The sequence below is a fragment of the Corylus avellana genome, chromosome 2 (assembly GCF_965113065.1).
Source record: "Corylus avellana chromosome 2, dhCorAvel1.hap1.2, whole genome shotgun sequence".
NCBI lineage: Eukaryota > Viridiplantae > Streptophyta > Magnoliopsida > Fagales > Betulaceae > Corylus > Corylus avellana.
This window is the reverse complement of record NC_142491.1, coordinates 32,506,554-32,534,226: the sequence shown is the minus strand read 5'-3', so window position 1 is coordinate 32,534,226 and position 27,673 is coordinate 32,506,554. Positions and strand designations below refer to the sequence as shown.

At 36.4% G+C, this 27,673-nt stretch overlaps 2 protein-coding genes and 2 pseudogenes across 4 annotated transcripts; 3 read left to right on the top strand and 1 right to left on the bottom strand.

Moving 5' to 3' along the window:
- Positions 1 to 504: 504 nt before the first annotated feature.
- Positions 505 to 3,404, top strand: LOC148587640 (uncharacterized; annotated as a pseudogene).
- A 6,555-nt stretch (positions 3,405 to 9,959) lies between these two features.
- On the top strand, positions 9,960 to 13,303 carry LOC132164195 (pentatricopeptide repeat-containing protein At1g62350-like; annotated as a pseudogene). The gene is made up of 3 exons (XR_015911339.1): positions 9,960 to 10,308; positions 11,668 to 12,062; positions 12,967 to 13,303. The product of XR_015911339.1 is annotated as a pentatricopeptide repeat-containing protein At1g62350-like (transcript).
- Positions 13,304 to 13,749: 446 nt separating this feature from the next.
- On the bottom strand, positions 13,750 to 21,357 carry LOC132164555 (GTPase-activating protein gyp1-like; the record flags this gene model as incomplete). The annotated part of the gene is made up of 6 exons (XM_088512739.1): positions 13,750 to 13,940; positions 14,057 to 14,228; positions 15,206 to 15,307; positions 15,507 to 15,592; positions 18,553 to 18,824; positions 21,212 to 21,357. Coding segments are annotated over 5 exons (768 nt in total), but the record flags the coding sequence as incomplete, so codon positions are not given.
- LOC132172399 (putative ribonuclease H protein At1g65750) lies at positions 21,288 to 26,644 on the top strand. 2 transcript variants are annotated; one of them, XM_059583887.2, is made up of 2 exons: positions 21,288 to 22,174; positions 24,976 to 26,644. In XM_059583887.2, exons 1-2 carry the CDS (start codon positions 21,511 to 21,513, stop codon positions 26,274 to 26,276), a joined length of 1,965 nt encoding a protein of 654 aa, XP_059439870.2. In that variant the 5' UTR covers positions 21,288 to 21,510; the 3' UTR covers positions 26,277 to 26,644. The 2 variants fall into 2 exon arrangements, with proteins under 2 accessions (XP_059439870.2, XP_088369002.1); XM_088512876.1 differs by having other exon boundaries at positions 24,814 to 26,644.
- The last annotated feature ends 1,029 nt before the right edge of the window (positions 26,645 to 27,673 follow it).

Sequence of the window (27,673 nt, the reverse complement as noted above, 5' to 3'; positions counted from 1 at the left end):
AAAGCTAGTAATCATGAACATATATATATATAGCAATGTTCTAATTACTTGAATGCCGTTGATGATCTGGGCCTGTGTTCGTAATTACGCTCACATCAAGTACTGTTGAATGATTGGATCATGGCCATTCAATTTCAGTATCTATAATCACCCATGGAAGCAGTGAGTGAATAAGCATTAATTTATGCTCTTTTCTGTTGTAATTAAAGACCAATGTAAAGACTTTAGTTTTCTCTCTCTAGTTCATGCAGATGAGAATTGTCAAATTAATTAGTACGTATAGAACACGGGAGAATTGTCATCCAAGTCTCTGTGTCAAATCTCTGTGTGTGTCGACCCTCCTTTATATTAAAAGAGAAATAATTAACACATCTAGCTGTAATTACTAGTCAAAAACATTCAACGTCAACACTAAATAATATTCCACACGTATGCCCCCTCTTTATCTTTCTTATAAAACTTCACAAAATCCTCATCATATCATTCATACACTTGTAAACAAACATGGCACCCTCCCTTTCCATTTCCATGGTCCTCATTGCATGGGCTACCTCTATCTTCTTCTACGGAACCTATTTCGATACTACAACTCAGTTTGTGGGAGCATCTGAATCATCAGCACTACAACTAGGAGCAAAGGCTCTGTTGAAGAGTGGGTGGTGGAAAAGCGCCAACACCAACATTGTATCAAGTCGTTGCAAGTGTCGTGGTATTAATTACTTGCAATGCTAGTGGAAGCGTCACAGAGATTGCCATCGAGTTAGGTGCTTTCTATTTGGGATTGATGTCAAAACTCAACCTCTCTTCCTTTCCAAATTTAGTCCGCCTTCATCTTCACAGAACTGGACCCAGGGGAATATCCCAATTGAGATAGGTACTTTATCAAAACTCACCTACCTTGATTTGTCCCATAATATTCTGACAGGTGAGTTGCCTCTTTCGTTTACAAACCTTACCCAATTAGTGATGTTTAATGTTTCTGATAATCAAATCACAGGATCAATCCCTACCTCTGTTTCGCTTTTAATCCATCACACCCATTTTGTTTTGTATGACAATCAAATCAACGGTTTCGTACCGTCAAATATAGGAACGTTGAGGAATTTGTTCGAGTTACTCCTAGGTGATAACATGCTCACTGGTCCAATCCCTTCCACTTTGGGCAATTTAAATAATTTGAAATATTTGTATCTTTCTTCCAATCAAATCAATGGTTCCATTCCCCCGGAAATAGGAAACTTGAAGAATTTGATTTTCTTGTCCCTCTCGAATAACAGCCTCATTGGTCCAATCCCTTCCACTTTGAGTAATTTAACTAATTTAAAATATTTGTATCTTTATTCCAATCAAATCAATGGTCAAATCCCTGGGACTATAGGTCATTTAACTAATTTGGAATATTTGGAACTTGATTTCAATCAAATCAATGGTTCCATTCCCCCAGAAATAGGAAACCTGAAGAATTTGACTGACTTGTTCCTCTTGAATAATAGCCTCAATGGTCAAATCCCTTCAACTATAGGTCACTTAACCAATTTGATATATTTGGATCTTTCTTCCAATCAAATCAATGGTTCTAGTCCCCTAGAAATAGGGAACTTGAAGAGTTTGTCCTATCTGAATCTTGCTCATAACAATCTAATTGGTCATATCCCCACTCAAATCGGCAACCTTCATTCATTGAATTCTCTTAACCTTAGTCATAACTTTATCAGTGGAGAACCACATGTTGAACTTGGGACTATTGACAAGTTACTGATCTTAGATATCAGCTACAATAATCTTACCAGCAATGTTCCCAATAGTTACGTTTCTATTAAAAGAGACAACTTGTCATACAATTCTTTGACAGGTCTAATTCCAACAGATTTTGATCAATACCATACACCCGACACATTAATTGGCAACAAATATTTGTCCGGTGACACCATGGGTTTCCCTCCTTGTGCTCCAACTAGTAAGAAATCAATTGTAACAAAAATGAAAATTTTCGTTTCAATTGCCATTTCCCTTGGATTCTTAGTTCTTGGGGGCTTTCTCCTATGTTGATGCATGGTCAAGGAAACCCAATTGGAGTCAACAGAAACAAAGAATGAAATTTGTTCTCGATATGGAATTACGATAGACATATTGCATATGAAGACATCATTGAAGCAACCGAGGATTTTGATCTAAAATATTGCATTGGAACTGGTGGTTACGGTAGCGTTTACGGTGGAAAAGTGATTGCCTTGAAGAAACTTCATCAGCTGGAGGCTGAGAACCCGACTTTTGATATGAGTTTTAGAAATGAGGTAAAAGTGTTAACAAAGATTCGTCATCAAAACATCATAAAACATCATGGATTCTGTTTGCATAAGCGATGCATGTTTTTGGTTTACGAGTACTTCGAAAGGGGAAGCCTATTTTGTATCCTAAATAGCGATGTTGAAGCTATGGAAATGGATTGGAGCAAGAAAGTAAACATCATCAAAGGCACTGCCAACGCTTTATCTCACCAGCATCATGATTGCATTCCAGCATTTGTTCATCTAGATATAACAAGCAACAATATTCTATTGAACAATAAACTAGAGGCTTTTGTCTTTGACTTTGGCACAGCTAAGCTTCTTGATCCTAATTCGTCCAATCAAACGTTAGCTGCCGGCACTTACGGTTACATTGCTCCAAGTGAGCAAATATCTTTTTTTACTATAAGTTATATCTTTATACATTTATTTATTCATTAAGTGCGACCTACTGTTCTAAAAGGTATATTTAGCCACATACAACAAATGTATTTCCCAATATTTGTGCCAGTAAGGTTACCTTGTAATTTACTGATTCATGCATGATCACAAACAACCACTTTCACTATAGAATGCAATGACAAGTTTTGACCAACTTCTTTGCATTCAAAACATACAAAAGGAAAAAAGAGGAAAAAGAACAAAATTAAAAGAAACTCTTTTTCGTTTTTAATTTTTCTTGTTTTCCTATAATTTTGTTTTTCTTGTTTTATATATATGCAGAGTTGGCCTATACCATGAAAGCTACTGAAAAGTGCGATGTTTGTAGCTTTGAAGTTGTGGCACTTGAAATATTAATGGGAATACATCCAATGGAATTTATGACTTCATTATCCTCAACTTCTTCTCAGAATATGATGTTACATGAAATATTAGACCAACGTTTGCCACCTCCCAATCATCTGGTTGCACAAGATATTTTCCTCATTGCTACAATAGCATTTGCATGCATACAAACCAGACCAAAGTCTCGACCTACAATGCAATGCGTGACTCAAGAATTTCTTTCTCCAAAGAAATCACTAGCCAAGCCTTTACATGCAGTTTCACTAAGGCAGCTAAGGAACCAAGAAATGCACATGGTTGCATGCATGAGGGGATGAAACTCAATTATGAAGTGTTTGTTGCGCCCATTAACATGTCCGGACACCCCGTAAGTTTTAGGCCTAAAAACGTGATTTTAAGTGGGTTAGGTCTAGGGTTTTGTCGGGGGTATATATACATCATTATAGAAGAGAGAAGTACAAATTTTCACCCCCAGAGAGTTCGTGTGAGGCTGTGCTTGAGTGATTATTTTGTTGTGAGCCAAATTGATTCCTCTTAGAGGATTTTTGTTAGTATTGATTGTGTGCTTAATTGAAGTCTATCGGAAGGGTCCGATAAAGGAGAATCACGTTGAAGAAGATTGTGAGCGAGAAGAAAAGTTGGAGGCTTGTCGATCTTACAGAGTCAAGGTCTTGCAAAGGGTTGTAAGTGTTCCTAGTGTCTGTAATCTCTGGATAATCTTTTGATAGTGATTTCCTGGGTTTGGCTGCCCCGGAGAGGTTTTACTTTTATAACGTTTTCTAAAAGGTTTCCTCTTCGTCACCAAAATCTTTGTGTGTGATTGTTCATATTTTGGTGAATGTTTGTTTTGATAAATATATGTTAATTCCGCATAAAATTGTGATATTTATCTGTTTAGAGTTTTTCATAATTGACATACACAACATTTATTGTAAATGTATAAGTTTTGCAAACCGTATGATACTCAGCCTTTGCGGAGCAAGATTTTAGTTTCTGGAAATGAGGTCCGGACCCGGGGAATTGCGGTCCGGACCCGGCCTGTCCAGTCTTGATCAACAGCTCCGATCGATGGGCGTTTGTGGTCCGATTGAGCTGAAATTTTGCTGGGACGTTCATAACACATGAATCTACATTATGAACGGTGAAGATTGGATTCTGAGCATTCTATATCAGTGTTTGAGACTGTGAACAGTAGCATTTGCATTTTGGAACTGAATTAAGCCAACACAAGAGCTAACAAACTCCCCTTTTGGCAATTCAGTGACAAAACCACAATGTCGAGCCAATCCCATCATCTCCCCATATTTACTCCCCCTTTTTGTCACAAAATGACAAAAGGTCTTCATGTTTCCTGAAACACTTCCCAAAATACATCAAGGCATATGTGGAACAAGAAGACATAAATAAAACTCATGAAAAAAAAAATGACGTAGAATGCGTGATCATAAAGAAACATCAGCAAAACTCCTCCTCAATGTATGACTCAATTAACAACAGGAAACTGGAAATGCAAAGCATGTTTCTCCCCCTTAAAAGTTAAATGAACACACATGATAACACATCAATGACTCATGTATTGCATAATGAATATCCAAACATGCTCCAAATCTGCAAAATATACATGAGACTAGAAATGGCTAGAAACTCATATTGCTTAACCCAAGCTAAGAAAATGTTCCATTCAACCTATGCTTGTGTGGTGTGTGGGTAAACCATCCAAAGAGAAAGATTTTCAATTTACAAAATGAGGAGAAAGTTTCACTACCATAAGGTTTTGACAAGTATATCAAATCAAAAGTCAAACCTTATCATACTAGGGCCTAGCCACTCTCATCCTATACAATTCTCTTTGTAAAATATTTTGCACAAGTTTGACACAGTGAAATAAATTCCTTTTGGAATATGATCTTTTGATTTTATTTGTTTCACTATTTTGTTTATTTTTCTCTTTGAGAAAGTGTCCTTAAACTTTTGGTGCTTATCACAAAAGAGAAAACAGGAATTTTTAAGCCCTAGGTTCAACTAGCATATGGTCAATTTGAAAAATATGACTAGTCAAAAACCTCATATGGCTACCTAACAGACCTCACAAATAAAGTGAAACAAAACCTCAATTTAAGTTTAACTGTGCACAAGAAATAAAGCATAGGCAAAAAGTACCACATAAGCCCAGGCTTTAGGTAACCATAAAAACAAGTCCATTGACACAAATTTTCATCTCATGCATATTAAGAACATTCCAAGACGCAAGGAATTAAATTCATAAAAGCAACATGAGAAATTAATGAACTATCTAGGTGCATAAGACAAAATAAAGAAAAGAAAGAAAAAAAACAACCAAAGTAAAATATTTTTGTCTTTTTGTTATTTTTCACAAAAGAAATGCACACAAACAAAATACAATTTCAAAACAAATTAAAACAAAAATGCAATGAAAAACGAAAAACAACATGCTCTAGGATATGCAAAGATATGCAAGAAAAACAATCCTAGACATGTGGGTGACTCACCTAACATAAGATGAGATCATCACCACTCCCCCTCAAGGGGTGAATGGTATCATCCTTCCTAACCCAAACTTGAGAAATCTTAGGTCTAGACTTATAACTTTGCTCAAACTTATCTAGCCTAGATAGCACTTCTCTCATCATTATGACCAAACCCTCACTTTCTTTCATAGAATATGAATTTTTATTTATTTGCACATGAGGTTTCAAATTAAAACAGTGAGGTCGAATGTGACCCACTTTGCCACAGTGATGACATGTAGAGACAAACCTTTGTGAAGGTAATTTCCTAGGAGGATGCACGACTCTAGGTGTAGGGCAAGATGCATGAGGCTCAATGTAGATTTTCTTACCTTTATTACCTTGAGGAGTCGGAGCAACTACTTGCTTTTCTTCACTTGAAGATTCTTCTACTTTCACTGGTTTAACAAAAACAGTCTTTGAAGTAGAAGCACGGTTAGAAGACAAAGAAGCAATTTTATCAAATCCTAAGCCAGATCTGTCGCTAGATTGCTTTTGAATATACAACATTTTATCAAGCTTTTCACTAGAGAATTTACTCAAGTGATTTCTAGATGCAATCAGATCATTTTGAAGGGATTTATTTTTAGCAATTAACACATGATTTTCAGATTTGAGAGTATTGCAAACAACATGTGAATCACTCAAAGATTTCAACAAATTATCCCTTTCAAGCTCAAGATTCTTAAAATCCTTAACAATTTTCAAGTTAGTATTTCTAAGCATAAAAAACTTTTCCATTAAATTGTTAAAGGAGTTTTGAAGATCATTAACCCTATTTGATTCATTATCAGGGGCAGACTGAACATCTGATTGATTAGAATCATCAGAATCATAAGATGCACCGAAAGCCATATAATTAGAAGTTTCTTCCTCATCAGTGTCACTCAATGTAATATTGAAAGCTTTTTGACCTTTTGGCTTATTACTCTTGAGGTTAGCCCAATCCTTTTGCACATGACCATAGCCAGAACACTCATAACATTTTGGACCACGTGGGTCTCTTTCATTTCTACCCTGAGTACTCTCTTTTTGTTTTCCAAATTTCTTGGAAATTCTATGTTCATTCCTAAAATACCTTCTAGCTATCAATGCAAGTTCCTCATCATCTGGTGAATCCTCATCAGATAACTCATCAGAGTTCTTCCTAAGAGTTCTAAGGGCAATATCCTTATTTTTCCTAGGTTGAGGCAAGGAAAACTCATAAGTTTGAAGAGCACCAACTAACTCTTCTATCCTCATGGTATTAAGATCAGTGCATGACTCAATAGCAGTTACCTTCATTCTAAATCTTTCAAGGAGTGATCTCATAACTTTTCTAATAAGCTTAGTGTCAGAAACTTTCTTTCCTAGATTTATCATGGAATTTCTAATTTCACTAAGTTTACCAAAAAATTCATTGAATGTCTCATCCTCTAACATTTTAATATCCTCAAACTGAAAAACTAACATTTGAAGTTTTGAAGCTTTAACAAGATTAGTTCCTTCATACGTAGTTTCTAGGATCTCCCATGCATCCTTGGCACTATCACAATTTGAAATTCTGGAGAACTCAGTTTGTGAAATTGCCAAGCATAGAGCATTCATAGCTTTGTCATTCGCCATACGAGTTTGTTTTTCAACATTAGACCATTCAATTGTCGGCTTATCTGGAGCTTTAAATCCAGATTCAATGACATGCCAAACGTCTATAGATTTTAAGAAAAATCTCATACGGGATTTCCCATAGCCATAATTTGATCCATCAAAATTAGGCACAGTGTTAAGGGTTTGAGACATCTTAAACAAGAAACAAAGATCACACTCAGGAATTTAATCCTTCACGGAGTAAACCCGCTCTGATACCAATTGAAAAACTCTAAACAGATAAATATCACAATTTTATGCGGAATTAACAGATATTTATCAAAACAAACATTCACCAAAATATGAACAATCACACACAAAGATTTTGGTGACGAAGAGGAAACCTTTTAGAAAACGTTATAAAAGTAAAACCTCTCCGGGGCAGCCAAACCCAGGAAATCACTATCAAAAGATTATCCAGAGATTACAGACACTAGGAACACTTACAACCCTTTGCAAGACCTTGACTCTGTAAGATCGACAAGCCTCCAACTTGTCTTCTCGCTCACAATCTTCTTCAACGTGATTCTCCTTTATCAGACCCTTCCGATAGACTTCAATTAAGCACACAATCAATACTAACAAAAATCCTCTAAGAGGAATCAATTTGGCTCACAACAAAATAATCACTCAAGCACAGCCTCACACGAACTCTGTGGGGGTGAAAATTTGTACATCTCTCTTCTATAATGATGTATATATACCCCCGACAAAACCCTAGACCTAACCCACTTAAAATCACGTTTTTGGGCTTAAAACTTACGGGGTGTCCGGACATGTTAATGGGCGGTCCGGACACGGCTTTGCGGAGCAAGATTTTAGTTTCTGGAAATGAGGTCCGGACCTGGGGAATTGCGGTCCGGACCCGGCCTGTCCAGTCTTGATCAACAGCTCCGATCGATGAGCGTTTGTGGTCCGATTGAGCTGAAATTTTGCAGGGTCGTTCATAACAGACGAATCTACATTATGAACGGTAGAGATTGGATTCTGAGCATTCTATATCAGTGTTTGAGCCCGTGAACAGTAGCATCTACATTTTGGAACTGAATTAAGCCAACACAAGAACTAACAAATTATAAAGCCATTAATTATGTGTCTAGCGTATGTATATTGTATATATGAAATTTTTTTTTTTTTTTTTTTTATCTCATAATTCTTATTTTGTATCACCTTTATAGTCTAGAGTGTTATGGAGACTATGATGCATTGTTTAACACAAGTGTATTTGCTACTCTTGTTTACCACTCTATTCATTTGTATTCATTTGTATTAGACTTGATTCATGGGTATCTTTTTCATTAGATAATGTATTTGTTAGCATAAGTTTTATTCAGGATTCTAAAAGAATATGGTATGCTGACTTAGGAGCCGATCGAGTCTACTGCCTTTAGCTTAACATCCCTGGTAACTATCCAAATCGAGTATTCTCTGGAGAGAAAGGCATAACCAAATGGTATACAACAAAATGTTTTCAAGACCATAAATGGTTTATCTGGAGACAGACTTTCATATTCTCGACATTTGGTTCAGCTAGAAAGTTAGTTTTGGGTTTCTAGGACTATTTTTCAAGTGAAGGCTTGGTTTTAGGTTAAGCTACTCCCTTGAGGGTTAAAAATGATTTTCTATGCTTAAGGGCAGAGGTTGGTCTTGGGATGATAAACTCTCGGTGCATCACAATGAGATTCCTTATTCTTATTCTGAGAGGAATAAGACTGTGAGGCGAACCATGTAGTCAATTACCAGTTAATTGATTTCACAGGGCGTTAAAATGTTCTCCTAGTGTTTTCTTAGTGTTCTCTTGATCCTAGGTCAAAAAAGAAACTTCTCTTATTTCTCTTACTTAATTTTTAGAAAAATAATATTTAGAACCAAAAGAACACTATGAGAACACCAAAAGGTGTAAGAGTGTGTTTGAGACTGTGATTTCATTAACATGCAATTTTGAACCAAATCCCAGAAAGTAAATCGTTTGGGATTGCGTTTTTAAAAAATTGCGATTTGAAAATGCAGAAAATATGCTTTTTCAAATTGTAGGTAAGGAGATTTTTTTTGAAAACGCACAATTTTAAAGGCTAATCTGTGATTTTAAAGGTAAACCTCGATTTTGATAAACATTTAACTGCGTTTTTAAATCGTACATTTTAAAATCGTTATTTTAAAATCGCAAACACAAATGGACCCTAATTCTAGTTCCTATTGTATTATTCTTGTGTCACTCTAAAAACGAGGTGACTTTTAAAATCACAATTTGATCAAAGCCAATAATGATTAATCACAAGCTCAATAGTAATTTTAAGAGCCAAATCATTCTTAGAATGATACAAAAGTGACAAACGAGTGATTTGTAGCATTATTACAAAAGTGACAAACGAGTGATTTGTAACATTATTCCCAATATATATATATATATTACGACGTTTATTACATTTTTTTCTTAAAACATGTTTGGGATTATGTTGAGAATTGGAGTTTTTAAAGTAATAAAAAAAAAATCATTTTTAAGTTTTTTCCAAAAACACGTTTGGGCATTTTTAAAGTAAAAAAATAAAAAAATAAAAATTTAAATTTTTTACCAAACATTGCTAACTTTTTTTATTTAACATAACCTTTGAAATATTAAAAGTACTTTTTACCTTCCTTGAACGTTTTTGAGTCAAGTGATTAACATAGTCATGAAACCTACGGATTTGTCATATTTGAGAAACTTGAGGAGCTTGTTGATGTATTTGAATCATCAGGACAGGCCCTCTCTCTCTCTCTCTCACCTCGATAAACTTGGTTGTAATGGGCTCCCTCAAATTCCACTTCCCTCGAGTCGGAATTCTCCAAAACGTCCCCAGACCCTACCACTCACGCTCTTCAGTGGTGACCTGCGGCCTTAGGGGTGGACCCAGAAAGCCTCTGTGGAGGAAAAGCGTGCTATCCTCCGAAGCCATTCAAGCAGTCCATTCCTTGAAGCTAGCCAGATCATCCGCACCCAGATTACAAGAGGTTTTCAATGGCAGACTCAGCAGAAGGCAGATTTGTTGGACACCTTGGCTGAGCTGCAAAGACAAAATCAACTGGACTTGGCCCTTCAGGTATATGTTGCTCCTTGTTAACTTTACATTTGTTTTAGAATATATGAGCATAACTTAGTATGAATTAGTGTGTCTATTGTACTATTTGGAAGTGCATTTTTAAAAATATCTGCTATTGGAGCCCCTAATGAAATTTTGTTTGGAAAATGTTGTTGGATTCTTAAGATACTCAACATTCAAATGACTGGTTTACTGATTGTTTTAGAACTGGTAGAACTTCTGTTGTTTATGAACAACAAATATTAAGAAACTCGGCTTGTGTGAATTTCATTTTAATTTGCTTCCGTTCAATGTTCTTTTCCTTTTGGGACCTACATAAGTATTCAATTGTGCTAGAATTACAATGTGGGTAAATTGTAATAATCCAAAACTAATCACACCATGAAGAAAATGCATTGTTTGTTTATTGTCTAACATGATCCGTGGCTTTTGAATCAGAAATAATCCACTGTCACGATGCTCTTGTTTACCACTCCATTCATCTGTATTAGATTCAATTCTTGGGTATTTTTGTCATTAGATAATGTATTTGTTGGCAGAAATTTTATTCAGGATTCTTAATAAATAAGAAGAATAGGGAATACTCTCTTAAGAAAATGTTTGCTTGTTGGTGGACGGGTGGTCGTTCTCAGAGTGTTGTCGTGTGGAAAGTGGTTCCCCTTTGCCTTATGTAGTGCTTGTGGAGGGAAAGAAATGAGAGAAGTTTTATGGAGGAGTTCAAGTCCTTTTTCTTTTCTTTTTTTCTCTTTTTACTTGGACAGCTGCTTGTTTTGCTCCTTTAGTGATTAGCTTTTCTGACTTTTTTGTTCTCTTTTCTTCTTCTACTTAGGTGTTCTCTTATATACTTCGTGTGTACTAGGATTACGTGGGCCTTTGCACTTTTTGATTTATACAATATTACATATCAAAAAAAAAATAAAAAAATGAGAAAGTGTATCTATGAGGTTTTTGATTGTGGTGTCTCCTGTGTTGTATGATATCAATGACTTCGTTTTTATTTCTTTAGCAATATTTGATAACCAATGGTATCTTCTAGTCTTCCTAGGCTGTCAAGCTGGCCACTTCTTTGACAAGGTAAACAGGTTGAGTGCTTTGCCAAAACAGATGCATGAATTAGATCATTATTGCTTTAGGAAATATCTTTTAGCTTTTGGAATGGAGTAGCTGGTTCCTTGTCCTTCCTATCCAACTGGCCAGTTTACCCTGTTTCCAAGATGCTGGTTCCAATCAAGAAGGCTGTATGACTAAGTTCTGGCCTACTGTTAAGTGTTACGTTCCTTTGACTGCCCAATTTTTTGTACCAGTTGAATATTCATTCTTTGGAATTTGTATTTTATCTGAATATATATAAGGTTTTAGGTCTTCCAATTTGTGCGCAAGGAAGAGTGGTATGAACCAGATTTGCTCATATACTGTGACATGATTCTATTGTTGGGAAAGAACAAATTGATTGAAATGGCTGAAGAGCTCTTTTCTCAACTAAAGAAAGAAGGCTTACAACGCAACACAAGGGCTTTTGCTGAGATGATTGGAGCATACATGCAAGTGGGTATGATAGAAAAGGCAATGGAGACATGGAGACATATGCATCGATGAAGGCATCAGGTTGTGCCCCAGATAGGTTAACGTTTATGATATTGATAAGAAACCTTGAGAAGGCTGGAAAAGAAGAACTAGCAGCAATGGTAAAGATGGAATGTGCTGAATGTGTTGATTCGCCTGAGAAATTCCTTGGAGAAGTCGAACAGAAATATGTAAGCATTTAAGTCTTTATGCTTTCATGTTCATCATTTGTTGCTCTACAGCACAAGTTAAGGTAATTTTTCCCTAGTATCTTCATTAATATAGGGAAACCAAGCGGTATTCTCTGACTTTTATATGAAGTATAATCCACATTAGGGCAGAAGTATGGGAAGAAACTTTCTCACTGCATGTCATTTGTAGAAGGCATAGATGCAATGAAGCTGGGAACCCAAGATATTTCTAATCCATGGAAAAATTTTAGAGAAGTCCCTAGTTTTTCTTTTTCTTTTTTAATCCCAATAGAGTGTGGAGCATTGCTTGGCTGAGTTAGAACAAATAGTTAGTTTCAAAAGAATAGGTGGGAGGGCAATATGGCTAACTTATTGAAATTTTTCAATTATGAATTAGTATCATTTTAGAATACTCCAATCATGTCTTCTCTTGCTCCTTTCCAGATATCTCTTAATCCTTTCAAATTGCCATAGGCTCTTTGACATTACTTAATTGATAAGATAAAGCAAATGATCTTTCGACCAAATGGTATCTCCACCTTTTCACTTACACAAGATAGAGGATGAGGTCATGAGTTGAATGTTGTTTAGGTGCATGGGTTGTATTTACCGATCGAAACAATTTCCAAGATAAGACAGTTGAAGGAAGAGCACAAGGGGTGTGTTTGTTTTCTCCATACATTTAAGTAAAAGAAGCATGTATTACTTTATTGAAGTAGTTGTTCCCCATAAAAACATGCACTTTTCAACTCTGTATGAGAAACGTAAACTTCCCATATGCATTCACTTGTTGATGTAGAATGTTGTCACTTTCAAATGGATACAGTTGCATGAATAATCAGAGTTGATGGATTTTGTGTTCATTCATATTGAGTATCTGACTTTGCTTCTTGTATTCTTTCAGCGAAAGAGGCAATTGCTCAATCCTGTGTGAAAACTCACAGTACCCTGCTACATTTTAGCTGCCATGAGGCAATAGACTTGGCCAGTCTCTCATTGTCGCTTGTTGAAGCATTTGTCAACGACTCAATGGGGTAAAGATGATGTGGAGCTACGGAATGTGTTATTCTTTTATGAAGAATAAATCAGAACATTTCTAGGCCTTGCCTTTGTCAATACCTACGTAGTTAGCTTAATTCTCCATTTGATTTTAACAAAAATTGGATATGCCAAAAGGTTCTAGAGAACATGTGCCTGGCACCAGATATGGTGATGTTGTGTTAAAATAGTAAGTTCTACTCTCAAATGAAATAATACTTTTTAAACAAAACAAATGTTTGTACAAGTATCAAGTATTATGTTATTTGTGAATATGAATTTCCAAATAATGAAACATTGTTTTATAAACTCAGAATACATTTCCAGTACAATCCTTTAACCTGAAAATGCTTATTCATAGTCCTAATACTCAAAAGTGCACTTTCACTGTTTCAGCTTTTTTATTGAAGGCTGACAAATTTTTACACGGCTTATAAACTTGACACAAATTTAACACGAAATTTATGGATTAGGGTATTGTATAATCAAATTTGGATCACTGCTGATTGACCCGAATTAACTTGCTTAATAAACAGGTCAACTTGCTTAACTCATGGGTAATAATTAAACTTTATCAATTACTAATGATATAGTAGCCAAGTTGTATTTAAGCATTGTATACTGAGAGAAATTAGTGCAGGTGGCTAGTTTTGTCTTTGTAGCATTTAAATCTGTATACATTTTGAAATGAGTTATGTTTAGGTCAACTCAACACAACTTGTTTATTAAATGGGTTACATGGGTTGGATCATGTCAGGTCTGATAAGTTCTAGGAATTAGCTACATTCGATGAGAACATGGGCTGGTTTCCTCCACTGGAACATGGGCTGGTTTCCTCCACTGGAATAAGAGAAAAAAAACAAACATTTATAGAGACTAAACGGCAGAAAAAAATGAAAAAGATATTCAAGATAGAGAAAACAGATTCCAAACTGAGAAAAAATAATGAATATTACAATTTTCTCTTTAGCTAGCTAAGTGGCTGGGGGAGTTGTTGAACATACTGTGCCACATAAATGCTCTAGAAAGCACCATCTCCAGCTCTTGGTGAGTCCAGTTTTGTGTTGGGAGGTGTTGAAGAAACATCACCAATTCTTGGAAATCAAGCTTCTGAATCTTATCTGTCCACTGAATATAAGGTAACAGCTCATTTTAACAATTTGAAATATAATCACTATCACAAAAGAAAATGTAACTTGATGAGCCAATTGTCCAGAGATTTATCTGGAGAAAAAGGCATAACCAAATGGTATACAACAAAATGTTTTCAAGACCATAAATGATTTATCCGGAGACAGACTTTCATATTCTCCACATTTGGTTCTTGACAGTGTTAATGGTAGTCATAAATGATTTGCAAAGTTTCAAAAAATCACATTTACTAGGAAACAAATTGACCAGCTGAAGCTATGGCTAGAATAGGACATGCTGCTGATAAATATCAGTTTTAGAATGACAGATTGCTTTCAGAAATAGGTAGGATTTTGAGAGAAGATATCATTCTGCCAAGTACCATTTTTAAAAAAATTAATGTTTCTTTTTCTAGCCAAAAAATGAAAATGAAAAAAGATAAGATGTTGAAGGAATAGGGATAAAGTGCAGCAACACATTGGAGCAATGATGACCTAGGTAGCAACTTAGGCCAGAATATTTGGCATAAGAATAAAACACAGCCTGAACCTGCTGAATCTTGCAATATTAAGTTCTAGATGTAATGTGGAAGCTTGTTTACATAAACTCAATATTTTCCCCTCCATGGATCAGCATAGAAAAGGTATTTTTTGATTAGCACTAAAAAGGCCAGTGTGGTTCTGCACATGAATAGCAAGACAAAATGAGAAGCTCACAGCAACGCCGCAATGATAAGTTAAAAAGTGGCACCCAGATGGTAGATTGAATATTTTAGACAGCAATTGGTGTTAACTGCAAGATCATGCGAAATATAAGTTCTTCTATAAACAAAGCCGTGAAACATGCCTGCCTTTTATACTTCTCACTATTTACCCAACGGCATCAAAAAGAACACTGACATTGACATTTAGCCAGAAACACATTTTCAACCATAATCAGAGATCGATGAGCGCAAAAGCAAGAGTACATCTCACCGTTAAAAGAAAACGGGCAAATATGTATACAAGGAAATCTGGCAATGCATCTCCTTCCGCAAGATATGTGTCCCCCAGGCGACTAACGAGATGGAAAGGTATCTAACAAGACAGAACCTGTATTAGCTTTGCATAAACGATAAAAGCACCAGGTCACGGCCAAAGCTCTGCTGCAAATGTTCTCAGCTACAACTTAAGCAACCTAGAGCTTACCATTTGGTTCACTTAATAAAATTCGTATCATCCTAAGATGGAGATTACAGCAATTCATAATACATGACATGCATTTGGAGAAGCAAACCTCGCGTATTAGAAGACAGTTGAACCAGCGGAAAGCAAATTGCAGAAATTCCAGCCCTTGCTCCTCCATGTGTCTTGAAATAGGTTCTAGAGGAGTTTTAAAAAGTGGTATTGTCAATAGGGCTGGAATATTATGTACGGACATAATTGTAAAACAAATGAAGAAACAAGAAGTATTGAAATAGTAAGGTTATGGCAATTTTTACATGTCATGCATCAACACAAATGGGTAGTATTAATAAGATCGACATACAATTTTGGTAATGCAACTCTAGGGAAGATGCTTCACCAACCACGTCACCAGAACAATCTCGGAAACCCAAGAAAGCTATTCATTACAACTGTTTAAAAGTTCCTTTCCCATCAAAGCCCTTGGAGTGGCTATGAAAAATATGCTCCCTTTTTCGATAGTGTTAAATACTTTATTAGTACCTGAGTTTGCATTTTCATATTTTTCTCACTTGGAGTTCAAATCTTATCATAAATGGTACCTTACTTACCGGAAAATACTAACTTAATACATCTGTTAGGTTCCGTTAGCCCAAACTAACGGAATACCATGTGTCGTCACATAGAAATGCCACGTGTCATAAAAATTATTTAAAAAATAACAATAATTAAAAATTAATTAAAAAACTAAAACCTAAACAAATGAAAATTTATTGAGTGGCCCGACCACCCCATTTTGGCCATTCAGCCACCCCCAATGGCCCAAAATGGGGTGGCTTCAAAGGCCATGAGCCACCTCTAGATGCCATGGGGGTGGCTTCAGGTGATTGGCTTGGGGTGGCCAAAGCCACCCCTATGACCAAAATGGGGGTGGCCAACCACCCCCAAGCCCGAAGCCACCCTTTTTTGCCCATTAGGGCTGGCCAAATCCATCCCATGGCTGAGCCATCCTTGGAGGTGGTTTGGCCACCTCCAATGACCCAAAAGGGGGTGGCTTCAAAGGCCTTGAGCCACCTCCAGATGCCATGGGGTTGGCTTTAGGTGATTGGCTTGGGGTGGCCGAAGCCACCCCTATGACCAAAATGGGGGTGGCCAACCACCCCCAAGCCTGAAGCCACCTTTTTTTGCCCATTAGGGGTGGCCGAATCCATCCCATCGCTGAGCCACCCCCAATGACCAAAATCGGGGTGGCCAAAAAGTCTATGGGGGGGTGGCTTCGGCCACCACAAAATTTTTCTTTTTTTTTTTATTTTTAATTATTTTTTATTATTATTATTTTAAGACACGTGGCATTTCTACGTAATGATACATGTAACGGAACCTAACGAAGGTACTAAGTTGGTCTTTTCCCGTAAGTTAAGTACCATTTATGATAGGACTTAAACCCCAAGTGAAAAAAAAAATGTGTAAACTCAGGTACTAATAAAGTATTTAACCATTTTCTACATTCAAAATATAACCCCCTAAAGAAACAGTTCTCAAAAATTGCAAAATTAACAATTACACATTTTTTTTCACAGTAAGATGCATACTGAAATCTATTTGTGAGTTAGGTTGGAGTTCTAGGAAAGAATTTTTTGCATTTATAATCAATACTAAACAGACATTACTAATTACATTTAAATAGTTGAAAAGGGGATAGCCACAATGGACTTGTCGAATTAGCTCATGGCATATAATATTGGTTACACTAAATGAAAACTAAAAACGTTAGAAATTCTGCTTTGCTGTATCAGTGACAGCCCAATGTTACATTTTCATCACATTATGGCTTAATTAACTCAAATTTCCATTTCAATCCTCCATTTTGTTATTTTGTAATAACACACAAATTAAGCCCACGTACATATCATCTTACAGCGGCAGATGCATCAAGAACAGGCTCAGAAAAAGAGCAAGATTGAGTTTCTTGTAAAATGAACAAAACACATATCTATTTCCACAAAGCTGGAACAGATTCAGTAGTGTTTTAAGGCAACCCAGCATACCATAACATCAAGAAACAGGTTCAGAAGAACCTTAAAATTAATTTATACCAGTCTCTTGGCAAGTGAACACTTATCTATTTCCACAAATCTGGAACAGATTCAGTAGTGTTTTAAGGCAACCCTGGATACAATAACATCAAGTAACAGGTTCAGAAGAACCTTAAAATTAATTTATACTAGTCTCTTGGCAAGTGTCGGTGTGTATGCCAAGGCATTTTTCTTTAATAGAGGGGGTAGAAGAGAAGAAAATTGTGGAGAGAGAGAGAGAGAGACATGAAGTAAAAGATGGAAGAGAAAGGTGGGAAGTGCTTTGGGCAGTTTAAAAAGTAGATATTGTCAATGTTTTTATCCAAAAACACTTGCGCCGTTAAATTTTTCCCATGATCATAACTTCATCGGACAATGGAAATTAAGAAGAGTTTAGTAATACGGATGAGACTACTATCTAAATCATAAGATATGCATAGTACTAGAGCACAGAAGGAACTTTTTAGCTTAAGTTCCCTCTCTATATGTGCTGCACATACAAACATAAGTGGGAACGGTTGGGACTTGCAAGCTACCATTCAACTTTACTTGCCAAGGAAAACCTCATGAGGTGAAAGTTGATGAACCCAACTAACCTTGTTCTAACTATTCAATCAGCTGACCTTTTGCATTGCAGTTAGACAACAAACCATAATCTTACTGCAGGTTTCAAACCAAGAGACATGAGTGGAGAAAATAGAGCGCCAAGGTCATCTAGTCGCACTAGCCTTAAAAAAATCAGGATGCCCTAACTCAAAAGTCTTTTAATTTTCTTAAGCATAAAGCCACAAGCATTCATGGAATTTGACTAGCTTGGATGAACCAAAAATTTTTGAAGATCAACTAATTATGGACATCACTGGAATGACTATGACATGATATGAGAAGGTTTTGGGCCCACATCCAGTTCTACCCAATATACACACCTCATGCACAGGCACAGAGCAAAAACAAGCATAGAATTTATGTATAACAGTGTAAATCAATTTATTTAATGCAAAAAAAGAGGCCCAATAATAAGTTTTTTTTGATAAGTATTGCTAAAAAGCCCTATAATAAGTAGAGGTTAGAAGAAAGGATTACCATCAATCCGCCTAACCAATTCCTTCAATTTAAACACAAGCCTCTGAATTCCTGGTTGAGGAAATGTGTAATGGTCTTGCATACCATCAAGCAGCTTTGATAGACACCAATAGCAATCAGCCTCCATGTTAGAGATTTTTTCTGGAGATAAATCAGAGATTGACCAGTTATCCACACCCCCTTCTAAGTGTTCAGACAAGAAAACAACTAGAAAGGGTGTAACTAGATCATTTATTCCCTGAACATATCCACTTGCAGGATGCCGAATGGCCCTGGAAAGAAATCAGGAAACAGAGAAAAGAGATAAACCGATTAATACTATGACAATACAAGAAAAATACTCCAATGAGGACGCTTACACAGCAAAACACCACACTTTTCTTTCTTCAACTCCAAAAAAATATATAGACAGGGTCACAACCATATATTTGTGCTTTGGTCAATTCATAATATTAAACATAATTATTTATCTGTGTTTGACTATCAATTTCCACGCACAAGAATCATGGATAGTAAAAGAATTTTCTTTTTCCTTTAGTCTTTTTCATAGGCACAACTCACACATCCATATGGATTGAAACCATGACCTTACCCTCCATCCCTTATTAATTAGCGGAGGAGATGCTATTTTGATGCAAAGACCATTGGCAATAGATGGTAAAACAATCATGAAAATAATAGCTAATAAAGGTTGTTTGACAAAAAAACCAAAAATACTGCAAAACACTTCTTAGAAAAAAGTTACCAAACAGATTTCAAATGTGACCACCACTTAGGACGGTTAAATTAACAGAGTTACTCGTGAACATACTCAGGCTTGACTCAATTAAGCTCGGCTCAAGCTCACATGATTATTAAACGGGTCGTTCGTGAACACGAAACTAAGATCGATTATTAAACGATATATACTCGTATAAACCTGGCCCGACTCGGTTACCGTTCGTGAACAAAATCATAGAAAGCTCGACTCTAATATATATATATATATATATATATATATATATATATATATTAAATTTACATCTTTCTATAAGCTTAAACTTTTGGGATAACTGGTAATTTAACATAGATCCTCAGCTCTATGTAATTCTTCTTGTAGTGGCCAGGCCACCCCCAAATGCTCAGATTGGGGGTGGCCGTAGACAACCCAAAATTTTTGTTTTTTGTTTTTTTTTTTTTTTGACTTGGAGGCATTTTTGAAATTTCTTAAAACACATTGGGGCAATTTTGAAAATTTTAGACCACAAAATGCACGTGCCTCGCATGTGAGAAATTTTCCGCAAATTGGACGGAAATGGTTAACGGAGTGGCTACATTGCAAATTTTTAAATATTGAAGATCGAATGGTCAAATTGCAAATCAGGTTAAACTTTTTTTTTGATAAATGAAACTTTGGGTGGGGGGCTGGTAAAGTATAAGTTTCCCTTTTTAATATTTACTTGTTTGCAATTTTCCATCCCCTTCACTCAGATTATTCCAGCCCCATACCCAACATACAAACCTAATCTGCACATACCTACTTCAGATTTGTTAATTTCCCCTAAACCAATCACAAAATTCTTAAATTCTTAGTCATAAGTACTGAACTATATCCTGCATCAAAAAGTCATGAAGTCAACATATTTGCATAATGAACTTGAGCACAAGAGACCATGCATGTAACATGTGTTAGTGCTTTGCCATAATTCTGAAAATTCATAGAGATTATATGGAGGCCCTTCATAATATGTATGTACCTGAAATACTAAAACTATAGGCAAGAAACTGAGTTACGATGCTAGAATAAAAAGTGGCAAACAATTCATGGCTACTAATAAGCGTTGTCATTATGTCCCTGCGGACCCTGCCCACTATCTATATTTACACATTTCACATGTCACATGTCAAGAGACCACAGCATTAAACCCCATGGAAATCACCCTAGACCTGAAAACCCATCCTGATCAGCCCTACATCTCACAATTTTCATAATTTTGGTGTGAAGAAAAATATGTACATGTATATATACACAGATAACAAAAAAGGGGTTCGTCATATCTTTGTCATCCACACCTTAAGGTCTGAAACTACAATACAAAAATCATGTGACAACATATTTTAAGAACTATAACTATAGTTTGAAGACAGAGCTACTCTAGCAGTCTTATATAACACAGAATCCGACTCAAACCTCCAGAAACCTCAAATTTAATGGCCCCAACGATACAAAGATGGACCATCATTTGAGACTAAAGCTAGGCACTACATAATTGCCCAATGCACAATGACTCAATGATTTAGGAAAAAAAAAAAAAAATAGAGCCACTTTTCTTTGAACAGTGAACTACTACATAATTGCCCAAACTAGTAATTATTGAACCAAAGTCATTTTATTTAACAACTTCAACAGCCAATGGTTTGCATGTTCTGCAGTAAACAGTACACCAACAAACCAGTACTGCGATTTGTTTGTTTTAAACTATTGGTAGATTCAAGCTGAGCACTACTGGTTACCTATAAGAGTACAGGAAATTTTTATTCCATGGAGGCACCAAAAAGCAAGAACAAAAGGTCAAACAAAGCTTGGGCTATGAGCAGGTCAAATTGAAAGACTCAATCTGTGACTAAAGAAATATGTAGATGTCAAGAATAGATACAGGATCTAACAATAAAGACTAACCACGTATAAAGGATGCGCTCCAAGGATTTCTGAACTTGCAGTTGCTGGAAGAAAGAGACATTAGGTACAGTCCGTGGGCAATCAACAGCAATCTGGAGTAGATTTTTTTGGGCTCTGCTGACGTGGCAGAGCTCCTTGCGATTTTTTCACAGAAAGAGGTTCAGCAGTTTTTCTTCTGCGCCTGGGTCTTTACGCGCCCCCTGTTCCAGCGCGTGTGGGCGCGTCACTTTTCCGGCGATCCCGATTCCAACGTCGGTGCTCCGGCGTTCCTTGATCGGTGAAGTCTGAGTTGGTTAGTTATGGCCAAACGAGCAAATAGGGGCCGTGGGGGGAAGAAGGTATCAAAATTGTTGTTGAAAGAGGCTTCAGCGAATTTGGAGGTTGCTTCGCGATCTCTGGATTGTGAGGTTGATCTGAGTGAGGAGGAAGAGATTTGTGAGGATGTGGATGCTTCGAAGCTTGATGTTCAGAGCTTGCCCGTTGAAAGCAGTTCGGTTTTGCGAGTGGAGGCTATGGAGGTTTCTTCTGGGTATCTTGAGGATGAATCTGTGAGGAATTCTGGTGCTGTTGAGTCTCTAGTTAAGGTTGCTCAGAAGAGTGAAGCACAGGATTGGAGGCAACTGTTTCGTAAGGAGAAATCCATAGGTACATTGCAGTATTTTGCTCCTTCTCATGAGGGTGGAAAAGTTGTAGTGAAGCCTCCAAAGGAAGCGATTGAGGAAGGTATTTCAAAATGGTCCTCTTCTCTGATAGGCCAGTTTCTTGATAAGCCCCTTCCTTATTATATTGTTAAACGTTCGGTTGAAAGTATTTGGGCTCAATATGGGAAGGTTGAAGTTTTTTTGCTAGAGAATGGATTATATTTGTTTAAATTTGCTGATGAGAAGACACGAGATGAGGTGATGGAGGCAAGAGTCTGGCATATGGCTAATAAACCTTTGATCTTGCGCAAATGGACCCCTGGTATGCAACTTTTAAAGATTTCTCTATCTTCTGTTCCTGTTTGGATTAAATTGCATAATTTGCCTATTGAGTTTTGAAATGCTACATGTTTGAGTTATGTGGCTAGTGGTGTTGGTAAGCCTATATGTGCTGATTCTGTTACTGAGGAACAGTTGAGGCTTGGTTTTGCTAGAGTTTTGGTTGAAGTAGATATGAATTATGTTTTTCCTAAAGAGATTGAAATTGTTGGTGTTGATGGGGGTTGGGTTGTAGTTGGCATTGAATATCCATGGCTTCCTGTTAAATGTAAGAAATGTAAGTTGTTTGGTCATCTTTCTCATACTTGCACAAATGTTGAGAAACAGGTTTGGCTTCCAAAAAATACTGAGCCTGTTCAAAACTTGAATGCTGGTCTTGTGGTGGAGAAGGTTGCTGAGTTGAAGAATGGCGGTCCTAATTTAGGGGTTGAACCTAAATGGAATGTGGTTAGAGCTAAAAAAACTCCTGTTTCCAAGCCTACTGTGAAGGATAACCAAAGTAATTGGCCTAATTCATTCCATCTTCTGGCTAGAGCTGATGGTAATTTTAAATCAGGGGTGAGAGGTTCAGATACTTTTTCTTCTCTTCAAAATGTTATTGAGTCTGCTATGGTTGAGGAGAGTGCAAAAATAAAAGGGAAGGGTAAAATGGGTGAAGAGGAGGAGGTCTTGATGAGAGGTTTTTCTCCCACTTTATGAATTTTCTGATTTGGAATGTAAGGGGTTTAAATCACCCCTCTAAGCAGAAGGAGGTTGTGAGTATGATTAAAAGATATAAGGTTAGTCTTATTTGTTTGATTGAGACTAGAGTGAAGGAAAATAAGGCTGATAAGGTGAAGACTTGTATTGTTCTTGATTGGGACTATGTTTTTAACTATGATAAACACTATTTGGGAAGAATTTGGATTTGTTGGAAAAATTCGGATTTTGAAGTGATTGTTCTGGATAAAAGTGAACAAAGTATTAATTGTTTTGTTAAGTCTCTTAATAGTAATTTTTGTTGGTTTCATTCTTTTGTCTATGGGGCTAATCAGGGGGTGGATAGAAGGCATCTTTGGTCTGATTTATGTTCTATGAAGGGAAAAGTAGGTAATAATCCTTGGATGATTTGTGGGGATTTTAATGTAGTTCTTTCCTTGGCTGAAAAATGGGGTTCTGATAAGCTTTCTTCTTATGAAATTGAATTTGGTCAATGTGTGAATGATCTTGAAGTTCTGAATCTTAATTTTAGTGGGTGTTTTTACACTTGGACTAATAAAAGTGAGGAGCCTTGGTTTGTAGCCAGAAAATTGGATAGAGTTTTGGCTAATGTGAATTGGATGAGTTATTTTGGAAGTACTGCTGTGGAATTCCTTTCAGGGGGAGTTTCTGATCATTCCCCTGCTATTATTTCAGCAGGTTCTTTGCAAAGTTTTGGCCCTAAACCCTTTAAGTTCTATAACTTTTGGTTGGAGCATGAAGGGTTCTTGGATTGGGTTAAGGAGGGTTGGAGCATTCAGACTGAGGGCTTTCCTATGTATCAGTTGTATGAGAAACTTCGTTCTGTGAAAGCTATTTTAAAGGAGAAAAATCTGGTTTGTTTTGGGAATTTGAAGCAAAGGGTTATTCAAGCTCGTGAGAATTTGACTTTAGCTCAGAATGGTGTTCTTGCTTCCTTTGGTAGTGCTGACAGTCTTCTTAAAGAGAGGGAATGTCTTCATGCTTTTGTTTCCATTACTAGAGTTGAGGAATCCTTTTTGAAGCAGAAAGCTAGGAATCAATGGTTGCAATTAGGAGATCAGAATAATAGTTTTTTCCATAGATCTCTAAAGGTTCAAAATGCTAAGAAAACTATTAACTATTTGTGGGATGAGTATGGCACTAAAGTAGATGATGTTGATCAAATCAAGAAGGTGGCTGAGGATTTTTACAAGAATCTGTTAGGTACAGAACAGGTGCAATTTACTGAGGCAAAAGCAGCTAGAGTTAGGCAACTTATTCCTGTTGCTATATCTCTTGAACATGCAGCCATTCTGGAGAAGGAGGTTACTGCAGAGGAAATTAGAGACATCTTATTTCATATGAAAGCTAACAAGGCCCCTGGTCCTGATGGGTTTTCTGCAGATTTTTTTAAATCTACTTGGTCTATTGTGGGACAGGAGGTAGTGGCTGCCATTAAAGGTTTCTTTTCTTCTGGTTTATTACTAAAGGAAGTGAATGCTACTATTCTATCTTTAGTGCCTAAGAAGGTTAATCCAACTGCTATGGGAGACTTTAGGCCTATTGCTTGCTGCAATGTTATATATAAATGCATCACAAAGATTCTGTCTGACCGAATGTTGCCTTTTTTGGGTAATTTGATGAGTATAAATCAATCTGCTTTCATTCCTTCTAGGAGTATTTCTGAGAATGTTTTATTGGCTCAGGAACTTGTGAGGGGTTATCATAAGGAAAAAGGGAATCCTAGATGCACTTTAAAAATAGACCTTATGAAAGCATATGATTCTGTGAATTGGGATTTTATGCTTCATTGTCTTCATTGCTTTGGCTTTCCTAATAGGTTTTTGAGCTGGATTAAGGAGTGTATCACATCTCCTAAATTTTCAGTCTGTATTAATGGTACTTTGGTTGGCTATTTTGAAGGGAAAAAGGGGCTGAGGCAGGGTGATCCTATATCTCCTTACTTGTTTGTTCTTGCTATGGAGGTTTTTTCTCGGATTATGGCTGATCACACTAGTGGTAATGGTGGTTTTAAATTTCATCCTAAATGTGTGAGAATGCGGCTTACTCATTTGTGTTTTGCAGATGATCTCTTGATCTTTTCAGAAGCTAGTTTGAGCTCTATAAGAGTTATCAAGGCTGCTCTGCTTGAGTTTGAAAATTTGTCTGGTTTGAAAGCTAACCCTGCAAAAAGTTCATTTTATTGTTCGGGAATTTCAGATAGATTGAAGCATGTTCTTTTGGAGGATTTAAGGATGAAAGAAGGTCATCTCCCTATGAGGTACCTTGGAGTTCCTCTCATTTCTTCTAGACTTTCTTCAGCTGATTGTGGAGCTTTACTTAGCAGAATTTCTGGTCGAATAGATTCTTGGCTTTCCAAAAATCTCTCTTATGCAGGCAGGCTCCAGTTGTTATCTTCTGTTCTTTACAGTTTACAAGTGTATTGGATGGGTATTTTCATTCTTCCCAAAAAGATTATTAGAGCTATTGAACAGAAATTCAATAGGTTTCTTTGGAATGGGAAAGATGAAGGTGTAGCTAAGGCTAAGGTTGCTTGGTCTGATATTTGTTTTCCTAAGAAGGAGGGAGGTTTGGGGTTGAAAAGACTTGAAGTTTGGAATCAAACATCTATGCTTAGGCATATTTGGAGCATTTTTGCTAGGTCTGGTTCCATTTGGGTTGCATGGGTAAGAGAAAATCTTTTGAAGAGAAAAAGTTTTTGGAGTGTAGGCATTTCTCAGAACTGTTCTTGGAGTTGGAGGAAAATCTTGAAGCTGAGAGATATTGCCAAAAGATTTTTAAAGTTTGAAGTTGGGAATGGGGATAATATTCATATGTGGCTGGATTTGTGGCATCCTGCAGGGATATTAATTGAGCAATATGGCTTTAGGGTTGTTTATGATGCTCAAAGTAATATTGAAGCTAAACTGTCTTCTGTCATCTGTAATGGAGATTGGTTTTGGAGACCTGCGAGATCAGAAGCTTTAGTTGACATTCAAGCTAGACTTTCTGAAGTTTGCTTGGGCCAGTTTGATAAGCCTATTTGGCTTGGTTCTAAGAAGGGTGTCTATGTTAGTGCAGAAACTGGGGAAGCTCTTAGAGAGAAGAATGCAGAGGTTATTTGGTGGAAATTGATTTGGTTCCCCCTTGCTATCCCTAAACAGGCCTTTATCTTGTGGCTTGCAATGAAAAATAGGCTTCTTACAGGTGAAAGGTTACTTAAATGGGGTTATAAGGGTGATATTCAATGCTGTTTTTGTCATAGTCAAATTGAAACTCATGATCACATCTTCTTTGAATGCAGTTTTAGTTCTAGAATATGGAAATATTGCATGGTTCGTTGCAGGGTGGATAGGCCTCCTATTATTTGGGATCATCTTGTGTAGTTAGGATGTAATTGCTGGGGCAATAAATCTCTTAATTGCTTGTTATGTCGGGTGGTTTTTGGTTCTGTGGTTTATAACCTTTGGCGTACCAGAAATGAGATTAAACATGATGGTGTTCCCAAAACTGAAGAGCAATTGTTGAAGCAAGTTTTTTGGGAAGTCAGGTCAAGGATTGCTGTGAAAAGAGGTTTTCCTAGATCTAAGGAAAACCTTTTGTTGTGCTCTTTGTGGAATCTACCTGCTACTATTCTTTGTAATTTTGATTTGTAGGTTGTTTCCCCTGTTTTTTGCTTTGTGAGGGGTTGTTTCCTCTGTTTTCTTTGTAAGGGGTTGTGTTCCTTGACTTTGGAAGGAGTTGTATCTGTGCTTTGGAGTTGCTCTATTTTGAGCTTTGGTTTAATGAAATACTTATTCATCTAAAAAAAAAAAAAAAAAAAATCAACAGCAATCTAACAAGAACAACATCAGCGATTAGTCAAATATTATCCTTAGTTTTTTCATATTAATCACTTTAAAAAAATAATATGACTTTATTATTTAATTAAAATGCAATAATAAGGAAACACGTTCGCAAGTGCCCTTGTGAAGAAGGACATCAAAATCGCATTTCATTGCTTGATGCCAAGAAGCATGCCTAAAAGCCACATTTAGGCCCGTGAAATGATGTTTGTTTTCTAAGAAGCAAGTATGACAACACACAAAAGAGTTGTATTTGGTCAGCCTTGGGGCATAGTTTGTTTGGAACCTTAGGCGCAAATGTTAATCAGGTGCACCAAAATCTCTTAGGCCTCATCTTTTGAGCTTTTAGAAATGTCCCCTTAAAAAATTTAGGATTAAAAGTATAAAACAATAAAAAAAAAAAATGAGATCAAAAGTGTAAATTAATAATGCCCTTAACATAAGTAGATATTCCTACTAAAATTCCAACTACGAGTCAATTTCCCACAAAACAGATTCTTTTATTTTGTCTTTTGTTTTCTTTTTCTTTTAGTTATCAAATTTAGGTCTTATTGTAGAACACGTGAAAAGTTTCTCTACCAAAGAGTACTGTCTCACATGAAACTATCAATTATGCTCGAATTAATGAATGAAAAATGCTACTTTGTAAACATTTTTTTTTTCCCTACAAGGCATGGTTCACTATATATCTTAAACTGTTTACTTGTTGTTATGGTCATTTAAAAAATTGTTAATATTCAAAAGAGAAAATAAAAATTATTTTTGAATATATAAATAATTCATTTTGGCATCAATAAATTTAAGTTTTATTTTCAGGGTTTTAGTTAGTGGAAGGCCAATTCAGTTTGAGCAATAGAAAGGAGCAGCTATATATCCCGATCCACGCATATAACTCATAATAGCAATTGAAGAGGACAACCTCGTAAGAGCAATAGAAA